The sequence below is a fragment of the Pseudochaenichthys georgianus genome, chromosome 1 (genome assembly GCF_902827115.2).
Source record: "Pseudochaenichthys georgianus chromosome 1, fPseGeo1.2, whole genome shotgun sequence".
Lineage (NCBI taxonomy): Eukaryota > Metazoa > Chordata > Actinopteri > Perciformes > Channichthyidae > Pseudochaenichthys > Pseudochaenichthys georgianus.
In genome coordinates this window covers 28,482,408-28,498,259 of record NC_047503.1, presented here as the reverse complement: position 1 = coordinate 28,498,259, position 15,852 = coordinate 28,482,408, and the positions used below count along the sequence as shown (strand labels likewise).

The following is a 15,852-nucleotide window of genomic DNA, read 5'->3' as shown; positions in this document are numbered from 1 at the left end:
AATTAAATCACGGTCAAATATGTTCATCTTGTTGTAGTTGTAGCCCCCTTACCAGAGATTCTCTCTCTAGTTTAGCATACTCAGCCTGGTTGTTCCTGGCTCTAGAACCACGATTTTATGGGGCCAGAAAAACTATGAATTAGGACCCGCTAGCCGGTACTAGGCCAAGTGGAAACGCAACCAAAAACGGGCCCCGCACGGCTCTGCAAGCTTAAAGCGAGCTACCCGCTGCAGTGGAAACGCACCATTAGGGACGCTTAAACGGGGCTACCGCGCTGCAGTGGAAATGTGCCATTATTGTCGCAGTCCGGCCCTGATTTAGGGTATATTGATACCACTCTCTGTGTTATAAATAAAGATAGCTTATGGCTTGATTTTGCACTAATACTGTATGGGGGAAATAACAGCTAGCTGAAGTCTCTCTAAATGCACGCCCTAGAATGCTATTACGTTTAACTAAGATGCTTAATGTGGTCAACCTGCTAAACATCTGCATGTTATCATTGTCATTGTGAACATGGTAGCAGGCTGTCATTAGCATTTAGCCCAAGAAACAGCTTGGCCTATTTACCTCCTTAAATAACTGCTAGCTCGGCTGTAGACTCCTCACAGTGGAAATCGTTCAGCTAGCTGCTTGCCTGATAAAGACATCTCTACAAGTGCAATCAGGCTAACTACGTCCTGCAGCTCTGATTATTGAACACACAATCATGAGAGTGGTGTTGATCTTCTCATTTGATTAGAACAACTGGCATCCACTAAGGCACAAATTAACAAAAATCACAAAGACTTTCTCAGATGTTCTTTTAAGTATGAGACCAATGTTCGAAAACAAGAGCACAAACTAAGAGGACAATACTATAGAAAACAATTGATTAATCAAATACGTAAACACATAAACTGCTAACACTGTCGAAGGAATAGGATTTAAGTCTCAAACGAAGACACAGCATCAGACTTTCATAAACACAATATATATTTGTTCAGCAAGTACGCAGAAGTCCAGAATGAGTGTGTGTTGGGTCCGTTGAGGAAAGGTGTGAACAGGGCAAGCTTGACTCTAGCATTCTACTGTATATTTTCTACTTTTTAATGCTGTTTTTTTTTTTTTTTAACAAATTGTCCTTGGGTGTCATGAATGGCGCCTAAAAATAAAATGTATTATTATTATTATTATTTGTTACACAGTGCTAATACAATTCAATATATATTGATTATTACTGAACTAAGATAAGATAAGAGGTGCTTTATTGATCCCAAATTGGGACATTTTTGCGTTGCAGCAGCATCCAAAACAAGGCATTGCACAAAAGTAGAAATAAACAATTCTAGAAATTAAACATCTCAAAATAGAATTACAACAGCATTAAAAAGTAGAAAATATACAGTAGACTGTGAAGATAAAACATCTATAAGCTCTGACAATAAAACACTATTGAAGAGCTTTAGACACAATAGGATATTATTTACATTAAGTGTGTTAAATTAAATATAAATGTGAATTGTACAGTGTGTCCAGTTATCCAGAGAACTATTTATTTGATGTCAACATATACTTTACTAAAGAGTGAGAGGAATCCACTTTGAAGCATGACTCACCACCTCCAGTCGTCTCAGTCACCGCTCAACTCCCTTTTTCCCACACAGAGGACCCCAGACATGATGCTGTTCTTATTACAGCCCCTCTGCCATGGCCCCTCCAGTCCCTAACACTCGTGAATAATCTGTCTTGACTTCTGTGTCCTGATGAGTTTTACACGGTTTGACCGACCTGCCCTTGGCCAATCGCACCAGACTCCTGGAGCGCCAAGAGCTCTTTTGACTTCTTCCTCTCTCCTTGGAGAAACACGTTAGGACAAAGATGTCTGTCCACACATTTGATGCTTTCATTAAATATCATTGAACCAGGTGGCCATCTTACCTGTCGTACTCTCCACAGCATACTAAATGTGCAATCAACGCTTTGATAGGGATCCTTCATAATGAATGAGTCGCCTTGTTTGTGTTTTGAATATTTATAACTAGGGGAAACAAATCCTCTTTGACATTGCACAGAAAAGTAAAACCATCATAAATACAGGAGGATAAATACATAAAAAGTCATACTTTTGCCCCTTCTTTAGTGAAGTTGCAGCGCAGTCCCAGCTATAAACAGGAATATATTTGTTTGTGAGGCGTGTGAAAGCTGGACTCGCTCCACAATAATCGCTGCCCTACCTTCCAGTTTCTCTCTCGTGCTGAGTGACTCATGACATCGTTTGCTTATTGGCTCCTTTTCTTTGGTTTCCAGGACGACAACTCCATGTTTTTCCAGTTCGGTCCGTCCATCGAGCAGCAGGCCTCCGTCATGTTGAACATCATGGAGGAGTATGACTGGTACATCTTCTCCATTGTCACCACGTACTACCCTGGCTACCAGGACTTTGTCAACAAGGTAAATAAACACAGATACAGACACACAGGTAACATACATCTTGCTCTGTAAACAGCAGGACTATACCGAAGAGTTCAGGCATCTTTATTAACAGGCCGTCAGCAATCTAACAAAACTGAGAAGTATATTTGTTGAAGATAGTTCATTTAATAAAAAAGACTGATTTAATCCATTGCATCCCTTTATTCAAATGAAGCATGTTGTTCAAGGACTTCATTTTATTTAATTAGGCGAATGATGTCATAAAGAAGATAGACCTTTTATTTGAAAACTGCTTAATAAAAGCTTTAAATGTAAAAAAAGACATGTGTGTATGCACTACCTTTATATATAATATACCACTAAAAGAACAATGAAGCTGAAATAATACTTTCTGTTGATATAAATGTATCTCTCACATGAAAGCGGACTCCAGAAGCAGCAGGAGTCTTATTATAAAGCTTGTGACAGTACACTTTTTCAACCATTGCTTCAAAGGAGAAATTCACTTTTGCACTGAGTACAGACCCATTATGTATTATTACCTTTGTCTTTCGGGACCCATTATAAAACAAATATTGCGGTTTGTCATATTGTGTTCTTATCCTTTCATGAGACCTGCTGCTTTCAGTATTCTGCTCAAATGCATCAAATTGCTGTTTTTCATTGCTCATGAAAAAAGAAACTACCTTTTTATTTCTTTTATTAAACAAATGTAACGTTGGACTGAACACAAGCGGCACCAATAGAAAAAGTTAAATACTGCCATTTAAAACCTTTACTAGTACTCCTTTTCAACGAGCTAAAAAACAATAGTTAATAGAGTCGATCAATAGAGTGCAATATTGCTGTATTTTACATTGCGTAGGGTTGTTATATTATACTTATACTGTATTATAAGCAAAGTGACTGTTTACATTTGCTTTAATTTAAAGAAAATGTAATTAAGTAATGTATTGAACATGCTGTAGTACTGCTAACATGTACATTCACATGTTTTAATTATATAATATGACAGTTACATGCTGATTATAAATATAATTGTGTTCTAATTCCTTTAAGGGTTATTTTATCTGATTATAATAACTATATTATTAATAGCCAGGCACTATGTATAGCTAGTGAAACGATCCTTACAAATGCTACTTTTTCCAAGGACATAATTTTCTGGTTTTAGCCAAAATAATGTCAAGCTTTTAAAAGTGATAAGGTTTGGTGTGATGTAAGTGGGTAGCGACTTCCATTTTCTGATTGCTTTAATGTGAAAGGCAGATTGGCCGAGCATGTCTTTTTGAATGCGGCCCCTCAGTGAGGAGTCCTTATCTTCAGGGCTCTGAGCAGACTCTTTAAAGGGGACGGCATGAGACCCTGAATAACTTTGAACATCAGACACACACCGGAACAGAATAAAGTTATGGAAAGTCAGCTAATCATATTTCTCTTCTCTGAACAAATTTAGAGGGTTTTAAAGAGAGAAATTGGCATATATGAATCTAAAGGAAGGTTATGAATCAGGATATTTAGTGCCTATTGTTTATGAACTACATTGAATGTATATAATGTTTAGTCTCAAATTGCCTTTTTTTTTTGTTTACTGTTCTTATTGTATAGCTGAAAACAATATTTGAAAAACATTTTTTTTAACAACTCAAAGCCCCAATGAATTGAGCAACAAGAAAAGCTCCAGTGCCAAAATCCCATTCTATCCTACTATCTCTCCTCTCGAGCAAAAATCAGACACAGCTAAGAGATTCAAGGTTCCTTTTTCTTCTTTCAATACAGAGGAAAATAATAGTTATAATGGGAAAGGCTGCTCTCGGTCTGCCTGTTACTCAACCTCTATGACTCCCTTTCAATTGATTACCTCAAGGAACAGCTATTACTCTCTTTCTGAAAGAAAAACAAGTCTTTCATCTTAATGCCATGTCCAAATGTAGCTTCCTTAATACTTCAAATCACTCCTTGCTGCATATAATCTATTAACCCTGTGGTGTCGTGCTCGGGAGAATAAAAAAGACACGATTTTCATGAGAGCTTCCACTACCTAACATCACTCTTGTCCTACTCCCAGGAGATGTGTAAAGACAGAACAGTTTTGCAATGTGGGATCTGGAGGAGGAGAAATATCAGTCAATTTTGTTCCAGTATCTCTCTTAACAACTTGACTGTATGTGAGCAGCCTACGCTTTTTCTAAATCTCCCTTTCCTATCTAGGTCCGAAGCACCATCGATAACAGCTTTGTGGGCTGGGAGCTGGAAGAAGTCTTCTTGCTGGACATGTCATTGGAAGACGGAGACTCCAAGATCCAGAACCAGCTGAAAAAACTGCAGAGTCCGGTGATCCTACTCTACTGCACCAAGGAGGAGGCCAGCACCATCTTCGAGGTGGCTCACTCTGTGGGCCTCACAGGGTACGGCTTCACCTGGATCGTGCCCTCGCTGGTTGCTGGAGACGCAGACATCATCCCCAACGTCTTCCCCACAGGTAAACACAAACACCAGCGGCCCGCTTCACGAAGATAGACGCTGACTCTGGCATTGATCCACCTGCTGAGTCAGACCCTAGATAGATGACATGGTTTATTCAAAGGAACCCCATCAACTGAGGCTGTGGCAGTTACCTAATCTTCCAGAGGTCCACAGTCAATATGTAAGTGATCATAACAATTGAAATTCAATTCAAAGCCAGTCAACACCGTACATGCAGTTGAGTAAAGAAGAATACTAATCATAATCCATATATAGATGATGTAAATGAGAACCATACAACTCTTATGAAACAGAAACATTAAAAACACGAAGTTATGTCTTCTACTTCTCAGTCTGTTATCTGCATGCGCATTATTGATTCCCTCTAAATTATTTTCTAAAGGAAAAAAAGATCAAAACAGATATTAAATTGTTGCACAAAGTGGTCTATTTCTTACCTGATCTTTAGTAGGACGACTGTACTTTTCTTTGTATTCTCTTTCAATTTAAAACCATAAGACATTATTGAAACACTTCAGACGTAGAGCTGAGACGGGGCAGGGCTTCTGCTTACTAGTCATTAAGGCTAGTGAGGTTTATTTCCAAGGGGATACTGCAGACTCTGGAAACTATTTCCCTCCTTTGTGCTCACATTGTTAGCAAACGTCAAATTAAAATAAATCATCATCAGGTGTCCCTTATTGTTACGCTGGAGACATGGCTCTCGTGTGAGCCTGGGGGCATGGTGGATGCTCTTATGGAATACAAAACAAATCTCAAAGAATTCTTGTTAAAACAAGCCTAACACAAAAGACCAGCATATACTATACTTGTGAAACAGAGTAAGAGGTGTTCTTAACATTTAATGGTTTAAATAGAGATACTCTCTTACCGTTGCTGACATAACAAATGCAGGTAATTAAGGCTTTTGCAGAGAGGAGCTCATTAGGTGCCTCATGTCAAAGTTGAAACATTAAGTAACTATTGCCAAATTAATTATGATGCATCTTTATTAATTATAGCGTAAACAACACCAAAACAACTAACTCTCGCTCTCTCTTTTTCTCCCTCTCTCTTTCTCTCTCCTCAATCAATGGTGCTATTAGCAGTTTTTAAAATTGACACCACTTGACTTGACTGGATAAGATGAACATCCTCAGAGGGATTTTTCCAGGGTTTGTTTGTCCTAAAACATGCCCTGAAAGTCATACAGAATATATGTAATCAAACTGCAGCTCTGGTGCCCTCTTGATGCTCTGTGCCATCAAGCATCCTTTTTAAACTGTGAACATCCTACCCAGGGCACAGGATGTAAAACACTCGGAGTGGTTGAAATGCTTCCTGTTTATCCTCTGCTTCATTGCTGTAGAGCTAAACACTGCAATCTGTATTACAATATTATGTGGTAAGTTTTCCAAAAGCTTCATATTGAAATGTGGGCACAAGTGACAGATGGGCTGGTTTGCATATATGCAAATGTCCTCATTGTTTATTTGCACTACACTGGGCAAGTCAGAGATAAGGTGCATACAGATTTCTGTTAACTTCAGGTGAATGACTTTTAGGGGGTCATATCTGTTCATTTTATATCGTTTTATCGTGCAATTTCTTACAAAGATATGAGATAATTATTTTTATAGTGTGGCCATCAGCTGTGAGCCGGCCTTACCAGAGACATTATGAGCGTCTTAATGGTAGTATTCAGAAAATATCTCTGAATCCCTTTGTCATTTTACTGTAGCTTTCCCTCACACCTTCATCTTCACCAAGCATGTCTGAAGCGCTTATTTTGACTCCTGTATTTCCACATTTTAACTTGTGTGTGAAACCAGTAACAACACCAAGGCTGTCTGAACATGCAGCTTTGCCTTTTTTCCAAAATATGTACTGTTTAATGTTTCAAATGTGAACACATAATCCAAACCAGCCACACAAAATGACCTGAGAGCGCAGTTGTTCATGGGTGTAAGAAATGGATGCTGACATGTGATAGCCAGCAGTTCCTCATGCTTGGAAAGCCAAGCATAACTAAATGAGCTGAGGGATGTTGGTGGTCTCCACTGACGCTCACATTCAGCAGCTTGTTTTCATGCCATTTCAACCTGTAACACTTTGACTGTGGCTTGTGTAAAATTAAGATATTTTAGGTATGACTGCCCTCATGATTTGGTCCCAGTGTTTTGCCACTTTTCAGCCTCTTATAAAAGGCTTTCATTTATTTTCCCCCTCCAGCATTTTTTTATCGCACTCTGCCTGCCTTTTTGTAACCTCACTCTCTTCTCTACCCCCCTCTCCTTTTCATCTTTCTCCATATTTCTTTCTTTTCCCACTTTCCATTCATCCTTTTTCTCTCACCTCTCTCTACATCCCTCTCTCTCTCTATCCCAGGGCTTATCTCTGTATCATATGACGAATGGGACTACAACATCGAGGCCAGGGTACGTGATGCAGTGGCTGTCATCGCCACGGCGACCTCCACCATGATGCTGGACCGGGGGCCGCACACCCTGCAGAAGTCCAGCTGCCTCGGGACTCCGGACAAAAAGGGCTCCAACACTGGCCACTCCAAGGAAATACTGAAGTGAGTCAATGCAGCGGGGAGGGGCGGGCGGAGGGAAGGAGGGGCGGGGGTAGAAAGATACAAATATTAGTGATGAACACTGAACATGTGTAAGTAAAATCACACACCGGAATAGCTTCTGTCCAATCATATATCACCAACTATTACCAGCCATGACAGGGCTGTCACATCTTTAGATTTCTCTACATGCTGAAGCGTTGCACTCTTGTTTTGGAATTTGCAACAGGAAAAGGAGCAGAGACTCTATCTCTGCTTTTTCCTGGCAATGAGTGAAACCCAGAGTGTTTCAACACTTGTTGACCATACTTTGGAAGTGCATTGTATGACCAATATCTTAGACCTTCCACTCTCAATTGTGATCCCACTTTCGTTTTGTGATTTCTTGAGAAGAAAAAGCTTAACTAAAATCAAGCAATTTAATTGTATTATATAGATTCAGGTAAGTTTTAGACTTAAGTAAATTATTATTTTTTTCACTTATTTTATTTGGTAAGGTTACATGCTACTTATGATAAATAAGTATTAGCTTACACTAGCTTCATCCAGTTGATAAACTCTGCTAGTGACAGTTGTCAAACCCAGAGAAGCTCTTTTGTTTAATACATTGACCCATTGTTTGAGAATGACTGTGAATGACTGGAACATGTTTGTTTTAATTCACACTTTCAGCACAGATCTTTTGTCTGTTGGGGTTGTCACTTCTAATACACAAGCTGTGCTTCTGATTAAATACTACTTTAAGTGTTTACCTGGTACAGGAAAGACATTCTTACTTTGCTGGAAAAACATGGCAAATGAAAAAGCAATACACCATGTTAACCTAATGGTTATCTGCTTTGTAATATATTTTACAAAAATGAGAATGGGATCATGTACAAAACAACAAGAATGGCTGAATGTATTTATATCATCACAGGAAGAAAATGTGTGGTTTAGTTTTCTGTGGCTGAAACACAGTAGAAAATATGACGATAAGTCCAGCAGACGGGCAGTACAACATACTGTAGACTGGAGATACACACAGAAAAGACAACACGTTCCCTAAGGAGAACCACTATCTGTTTAATTAGCCAATAAAAACATTGAGATGAACAGGGACATTAGGCCTCAGACTTATTACAACACTTTGTATTATCTTTAGCTTAACCCACAGCCATCTTTTCCTCTTCCTCTGAACTTCCTTGTTTTCGCTTTTTGGCACATTACAGAACAAGCAGGAGCATTGGTATTCAATAATTAATCCCCATTTAACTTCATAGGGCAGGCTTTTACAGTGCACATTGATCAGCGATTCCACAGTTAATTGAATGCTCGGGGACATCTGGATTAATGAAAAAAGAGCCAAAGAACAAGAGTGGAGTCATAGCGAGCCCACAGAAGCACACATGCAAACACACATGTTGTTATAGCATGACATTGTACTGCTCTTCAGGGTTTAATCTAATAAAGGCTTAGAGTTACTGATGTCGTTCCTTATTAGATGTTGTTCAGCCTTACACAACTATGTGCCTGCCTGCCTTTCATCCCTCTGTTTTCCTTTTACTTAACATTTTCTCTGCTTTTGTTTGTTTGTCTCACTGTCAGTTTGAATTTGAGGAATATAAAGAACTAGGGAAATATTATGCAACCTCCCCAGGCACTGCTGCATTAATCTCCAGGTTGAGGTAGATGTATTACTGTAGATTTGGGTCTCATTTACCCATGTTTCTGTTTTTAATATCAGGGGCACTTATCCGTGCTGTGTAGCAATCCGCCACCAACACACCTGAGAAAACAATAACACCGCAGCCATGAATATGTCAGTCCCCAAAGGGCGCTATCAGACACAGGGTTAGCTCTCAATCATCCGTCAGGCACACACCTGGGACGATGTGTGTGTGCGTGTGTGTGTGTTTGTGTTCGTTCCAACAAACCATCCAATTTTTCTCCATTTGACTGAGCAAAAGTAGAGACTCTGGATTGGTGGTTTTTGGTGGTAACCCTAGAGACCTGAAACACACACACACACACACACACACACACACACACACACACACACACACACACACACACACACACACACACACACACACACACACACACACACACACACACACACACACACACACACACAATTCCACCTATTCCATCCCCTCACCCCCAGAGACAAAAGCAATAATAAGGCCATATGTCTCTGCGTGGTCCTGTATCGCTGGAGACCACAGTGGGCTGCATGCATGCTGGGTAAGCATGCCATCCTGTCAGCGCTGATGGACAGGAGAGATGGGAGGCCCCAGTGAGTCACGCTCTCAAATTTGTTTAGGGGCTGCTTGACCTTATGGGGCACACACACAGAAACACGCATATAAATACATGCATGAACAGAAAACTCTCGCAACACAAATAAGTAAACACACACACAGGCATAGCTCTAGAGGCCATCCATTGTATTTCCTGTCAGACGGAGAGGACAGGAACGTTTGGGTAATGAGAAAATGTGCTCCAAGTGGTTTTGGTTCAGGCATTCAGGGGTTGTATGTTGCAGGGGAAGAGATGTTTCTTATTATTATTTTTTAATCTGTCTGTGCGCTTGCGTTCGAATTGCCTCTCAAATCCCTGTGCTGATTGAAATGCCACACGGGTAGATATGATGCAAGTGATGATTAATAACTTGAAGTGAGATTACTTTCATGTGATCTGACGCTTGTCTTCATGTCTTTGGGCCGGCTGCAGTCCGAGACGTACACTAGAGCTCAGTGAGTAATATTCGTCTGCAGGCCAACTGACCCGTGTGCTGCCTCATGCATGTTGTTCTCATTCTGTCTCACCTTTAAAGTAGATGATGTTATTACATTTCTTAATGGGCTCAATAAAAGTGTTGGTCTTATAAATCCTTGCACAGTTTTTTAGAAGTCAAGAAGGCAATTTCATGGCGCTTTTGGACATTGAGAGAACAAATTACGTATTTTTTATAGACCCTTTCTTTCCCTGGAGGTGTGACAGAAATGTACACGTGTCTCCTGCACGCCATGTCACTCAGACTCTCTTATCTGAACTACTGTAGGACTGAGTATTGTCAGATTTCCCCCCCTTGGTTCTCCTGTCTTTCACTTTTCTGGCTCTGCAATGCTCTTACAGCAGTCCATTCTCACTGTAAAGCACTTTCAATTATATCAAATGAAGCTAGAACCCTTAATCAGAACGAAATGTTGGCACAAATCCTAATTTCCTATATATACATACATTGTAAAGATGGAAGATTATTGTATTTAATGACAGGGTTACTTTTATTTACCTCGTTTCACTCATCTGTGTCCTTTACCTTATTCCTGTGAGGGACATTTAATTGCTGTTGATATTATAACCAATCGATATTTCATATGGCCTTTTAGTTATTGGATCTGTGACCAACATCGCACATCTGTTTAAAGTTCAGTGCTGTGACGAGATTATAACATGTTTCAGTGTTACTGCAAGTACATAAATGTACTTTTTTATGTTTTACTTCCATCAATTTGTATTTGAGTTTGAGTTTTTTAAGCCACTAAGTTTTCTTAGTGTAGTAACTTAATACACATACAGTCGTTTTAAATAATTTGGCTCTTGTTGGACTTTGATAAACACGAAGGAAAGGGCTCTGTTGAATCCAGGTTTCTAAAGACTTGGTGTCAGGTGTGTGTAGCAAACAGTAAAAGGAAACAATGTCAACAAACTCACAACATATATTATAAGTGGATCATCAGAGGCAGAACATACTTTTTTTTTTCTGTCATTCAAAACAATAACAAAGACAGAATTTGGTTGCGTGGGATCACGGGAGTTTGTCGTTGCTCTCAGCTCCTCCCTGTTAGGATTTCTTTATTTTTCATTCTTCAGGAGGGTTTTACAGAGAACCAAAGTATCCCTATATGTCTCCTCGTCTCCAAAATAAATGAACATGGTTCTTGAAACTGTTAAAAACAATTACTTAAACAGTTTCATGTGCAAACGTCTGATAAAGTTTATGGAGAGAAAGACTGCAGGCAACCAACGTTTGCTCAGCTTATTTCTCTGATAATATATATACTCTAAAACAGTGGTCACCAACCTTTTTAAGCCCAAGATCACCGACCTCGGCCTAGGTGAAAGGCGAGATCTACCTATTGCGGAATTGAGTGAAAAAGACGGCCCAGACAGTGCTTCCAATTTGAGGCCTTTTATATAGGCTAATTGCATCTGAATTACTGTTACAATGAAGGCTCCATAATCAGCTCACGGCATATAGGCAGGGGTAAAGTGCTTTTTTTACGAGTGGGGGGCGGACCTCACCTCCTCTAGGGGGGGTCCTCACCTCCTCTAGGGGGGTCCGGGGGGATGCTCCCCCGGGAAGATTTGTTTTTAAATATTGAAGTTAAAAGCATCAATCTGGTGCACTTTGAGAGCAACATGAAGAGATCTATGGATACATCTCTCAACATCCATATAAAACAGAACTGTAAACAGATTTTCTTTTTCTTTATGGATATTTTACAAATCACTCCCCTTTTAAACTGTAGGCCTATTCTTGTTTTACTGCCATATAGTATTTCATAACTGTTTTTCATTTATTCTCTTATTGTTTGTATAACTATAATGATCATATGCAGGTGTGCCGCGGAAATAATCTTTTGAATAATTTGTGACAAATCCGTTCTAAACACTCAGAGAGTCCTTTAGCTCACCTGAGCCCCTCAGTCTGACAGGGGAGGACTCTCCTCCAGCTTGTTGTGGAAACAGCTCCTTATGTCCGTTAGTGCAGCTAGCTAACCAGATGCTAACATCACGGTCCCCGCTAGCACCGGTCCCCGCTAGCACCGGTCCCTCTCTCTCCCTCTCTCCCTCTCTCCCTCTCCCACTAAATGCGCTGTTGCCACACACACACACACACACACACACACACACACACACACACACACACACACACACACACACACACACACACACACACACACACACACACACACACACACAGAGCCGAGCTTGAATGACACAAGCACACGTGTATTTCCATGCAACTCTCTGATTGGTCTGGTGACTTGCCTCTGTTGCATTCACTGAACACGGGAAATTGCAGTCCTGCCGTCCTCTCGTGTCATAATGAGTTTCACGTAAAGCACGGTTAATGTATTATATTATTGAGGTGTCTCAAATATACATTAATCAAGTGGCACCTGCTAACGGGGCGGTGGATGATAGGTTTACATCTAAAAACGTATTTTTCAAACATTATTATTTTTATTTTATTTTTCTTTCTTTCGTTACTTTTTTTTTTAACGGTCGGCGATCTACCCGCACCACACTCGCGATCGACCGGTCGATAGCGATCGACCGGTTGGCGACCACTGCTCTAAAACAACCAGTGTGTTGTGTATATTGCAGTATTTTAAAATTATTATATTTTAATGATGTAAAACTGACATTGGTCTAGTTTTTTTTGTATTGGGTACAAGTTACTTATTTTGCCTTTTTAAACAAGCAAATTACAATTGTCAATCAGGAAAAGGTTGTTTGAGTTTCTCTTTAGCGTTTCAGTCTAACCCTGTCCAAAAATAACTTCTCTCCAAAAAGACATCTTAGTAAAGTGCTGTTAAAGAAAAATCCATGTTACGTGAAACAAAATCTGATGATTTTTCCTGAGATAAGAGACGACCACTAGAAACATTTGAATGTAAGTTTTGCAGACTGTGGAAGGTCAGTGTCCTTGTCTGTTAATTCCTTGTTCACATTTTACATGAGAGAAGGGGGTCTCTGATTCACTTCTCTCTCTCCAGACTCCACATACTGTCTGATGTCTCCTGCTCCACAGGGGGCCTCATGGCTCAGATCACATGGTGCTCCTCTGGACTCACTTATTATAGGCTGCAGCTCAAAGACACTCAGAGCCTCCCATCTCTCCTATGAGTTGTCCACATCACTCTCTATTCATGCTGACAGAGGGGAGCCACCAGCCATAAATGAGTCAATAAATAAACAACACATTTATTTTTTTATTTGTATGGTTTTTTTGTATTCAGTTTCAGTCCCAATCAATAATTTTTGGGGGGATTTTCTAGTAAAAGCCAACAATGTATCTGGGAGAGATGTTAGTTGGTGGCTACTTTGAGTCACTTGGTAAAACAGTTGACTTTTACCAAACTGGCTGTCATTGGACTTTATTTAATGAACACGATGATGAGTCATGCTATACACAATCAGGCTGATGGCTCTTGCTATTTCATTATTCACAACACAAACTATTATTTTATGTGTGAACGTGATAACAATAACAATATTTAATTCTTGAAATATCACGGTTATCCTCCATAACAGTACATTGCAACATCACTAGATGTAGTTAAAAGTAGCCCTGGAGATTCTTTACTTTTCAGATGAAATATGTTTTAGTGAAGCATGTCACGATCCCACCACGCCTGGCTCTGACTCACACACCTCGGTACAGGAGTAACAGCCGCTGCTTCACAAAAAGCAGAAATTAAAAACAATAAATCTAAGATCTAGCACTGAGGCTTGCAGTGTGAATGTAATTTGTTCTGGAGTGAACCCTGAGTGGCACAGCTCTTACACCGTACATACTCTTAGCATAATTTAACATATTTTTAAAATTCTTTCATATTACAGTCTCCTCACATCGTCCGTGTACCCTACAGGAAATATAATGTCATTTCATCAGGAGTTGGTAACTCTTCTGCAGTCATCTCCCAGATTATGAGTCATCCACCCATCCATACAGTGTGTGTGTGTGTGTGTGTGTGTGTGTGTGTGTGTGTGTGTGTGTGTGTGTGTGTGTGTGTGTGTGTGTGTGTGTGTGTGTGTGTGTGTGTGTGTGTGTGTGTGTGTGTGTGTGTGTGTGTGTGTGTGTGTGTGTGTGTGTGTGTGTGTGTGTGTGTGTGTGTGTGTGTGTGTGTGTGTGTGTGTGTGTGTGTGTGTGTGCAATCCACAGATTTACTTGCAGTAATGCACATCCTGGATATATATAATTGCATCCCTGTGATCAAGTGGTCCTCAAACACATATGACGAGATATTAGACTGGAAGAAGCGGGATTGTGTCCCTGCCATTGATGATTCAGTGTCCCTGTAACTACAACATAAATTCCCCTCACAGCCAGTGATTAGTTGGGGAACAGTTGGTGAGCCGTGCTGCATATGGCTGTGCACAGTAGTTTTAAGTAGAGAAATTCTGACATGAGAAGGGATCAAACGGCGCATAAAATCTACATCAATAGAACAGGGACACAAAAAGAGAAAAAAGAGCAGCCTCCTCTGCTGTAAATTCACAGCATGCACCAGTCTTTGTGCCGGCACAGGTTAATGTGCGGGCAAACGAATCCTATTGATGTGTGATTTGATGCGCTACTCAGAGGTGAGATGGAGAGATTGATCTGAGAGTGAAAGACAGCATGAGGGGAAGTGGGTAAACACTCAGGTTTGGACAGAAAAATAATACTCCTCTCTGTTAACCAGCCCCTCTGAGGGTGACATTACTGTTCCTATGGCAACGCAGCTGATTGCAGGAAAAATTGCTGTGGTTGTGGGTGCCATGGCAACACATTACATTAGACCCTCCTTGCATGTGTCCCTATGTTGCCGTTTTGCGTAATGCTTACACATGTCAACTCTGTCCCGATGACACACACACACACACACACACACACACACACACACTCACACACACACACACACACACACACACACACACACACACACACACACACACACACACACACACACACACACACACACACACACGAAGTAGAGGCCGCTACTGGTCACAGAAGTCTCCATGGCGACAACAAGTTGGACCTCCTGAGCCCACACACACACACACACACACACACACACACACACACACACACACACACACACACACACACACACACACACACACACACACACACACACACACACACACACACACACACACACACACACACACACACACACACACACACACACACACACACACACACACACACACACACACACACACACACCTCCTTGATCTGTTCGGTTTCCTATTCACACCGAGATTATGTTTGGGAGGCTAATCCCATGTTACACACACATTATAGCACTTACAGTGTGCTAGCCAGTGTGCAGCAATAGGCATTTCATGGAAGCTTGAGGCACATTATTGACTTTCTCAAAGCGTGTGTGAAGCGAGATATAAATATAGTCAAAGACACTCCAGATAGAGTTACTGAATGTCCTAGTAAGAGGTACTTGTGATAAAATCTTGGGTACGTTTCAGGTCGGCTGCTCATCTGAATAGTTTAATTGTCTTTTTTTCACACTGTTGACTTGGCTGGAGATGATGGTGGGTACATTTGACACACTCACATACGCAGCCCCTCACTCCTGAAATCAGAGAAGATATTTATTTCTCCGGTGGA

General features: G+C 40.5%; 1 protein-coding gene across 8 annotated transcripts in view; it reads left to right on the top strand.

The window, feature by feature from the left end:
- grin2bb (glutamate receptor, ionotropic, N-methyl D-aspartate 2B, genome duplicate b) overlaps positions 1–15,852 on the top strand; it is a 161,402-nt gene that overhangs the window by 109,208 nt on the left and 36,342 nt on the right. For all 8 annotated transcript variants that reach the window (XM_034081898.2, XM_034081889.2, XM_034081868.2 and 5 more), the window contains 3 exons: positions 2,291–2,434; positions 4,628–4,898; positions 7,271–7,463. In XM_034081898.2, the coding sequence (XP_033937789.1) occupies positions 2,291–2,434; positions 4,628–4,898; positions 7,271–7,463 (608 nt within the window). The remainder of the gene's footprint in view (positions 1–2,290; positions 2,435–4,627; positions 4,899–7,270; positions 7,464–15,852) is intronic.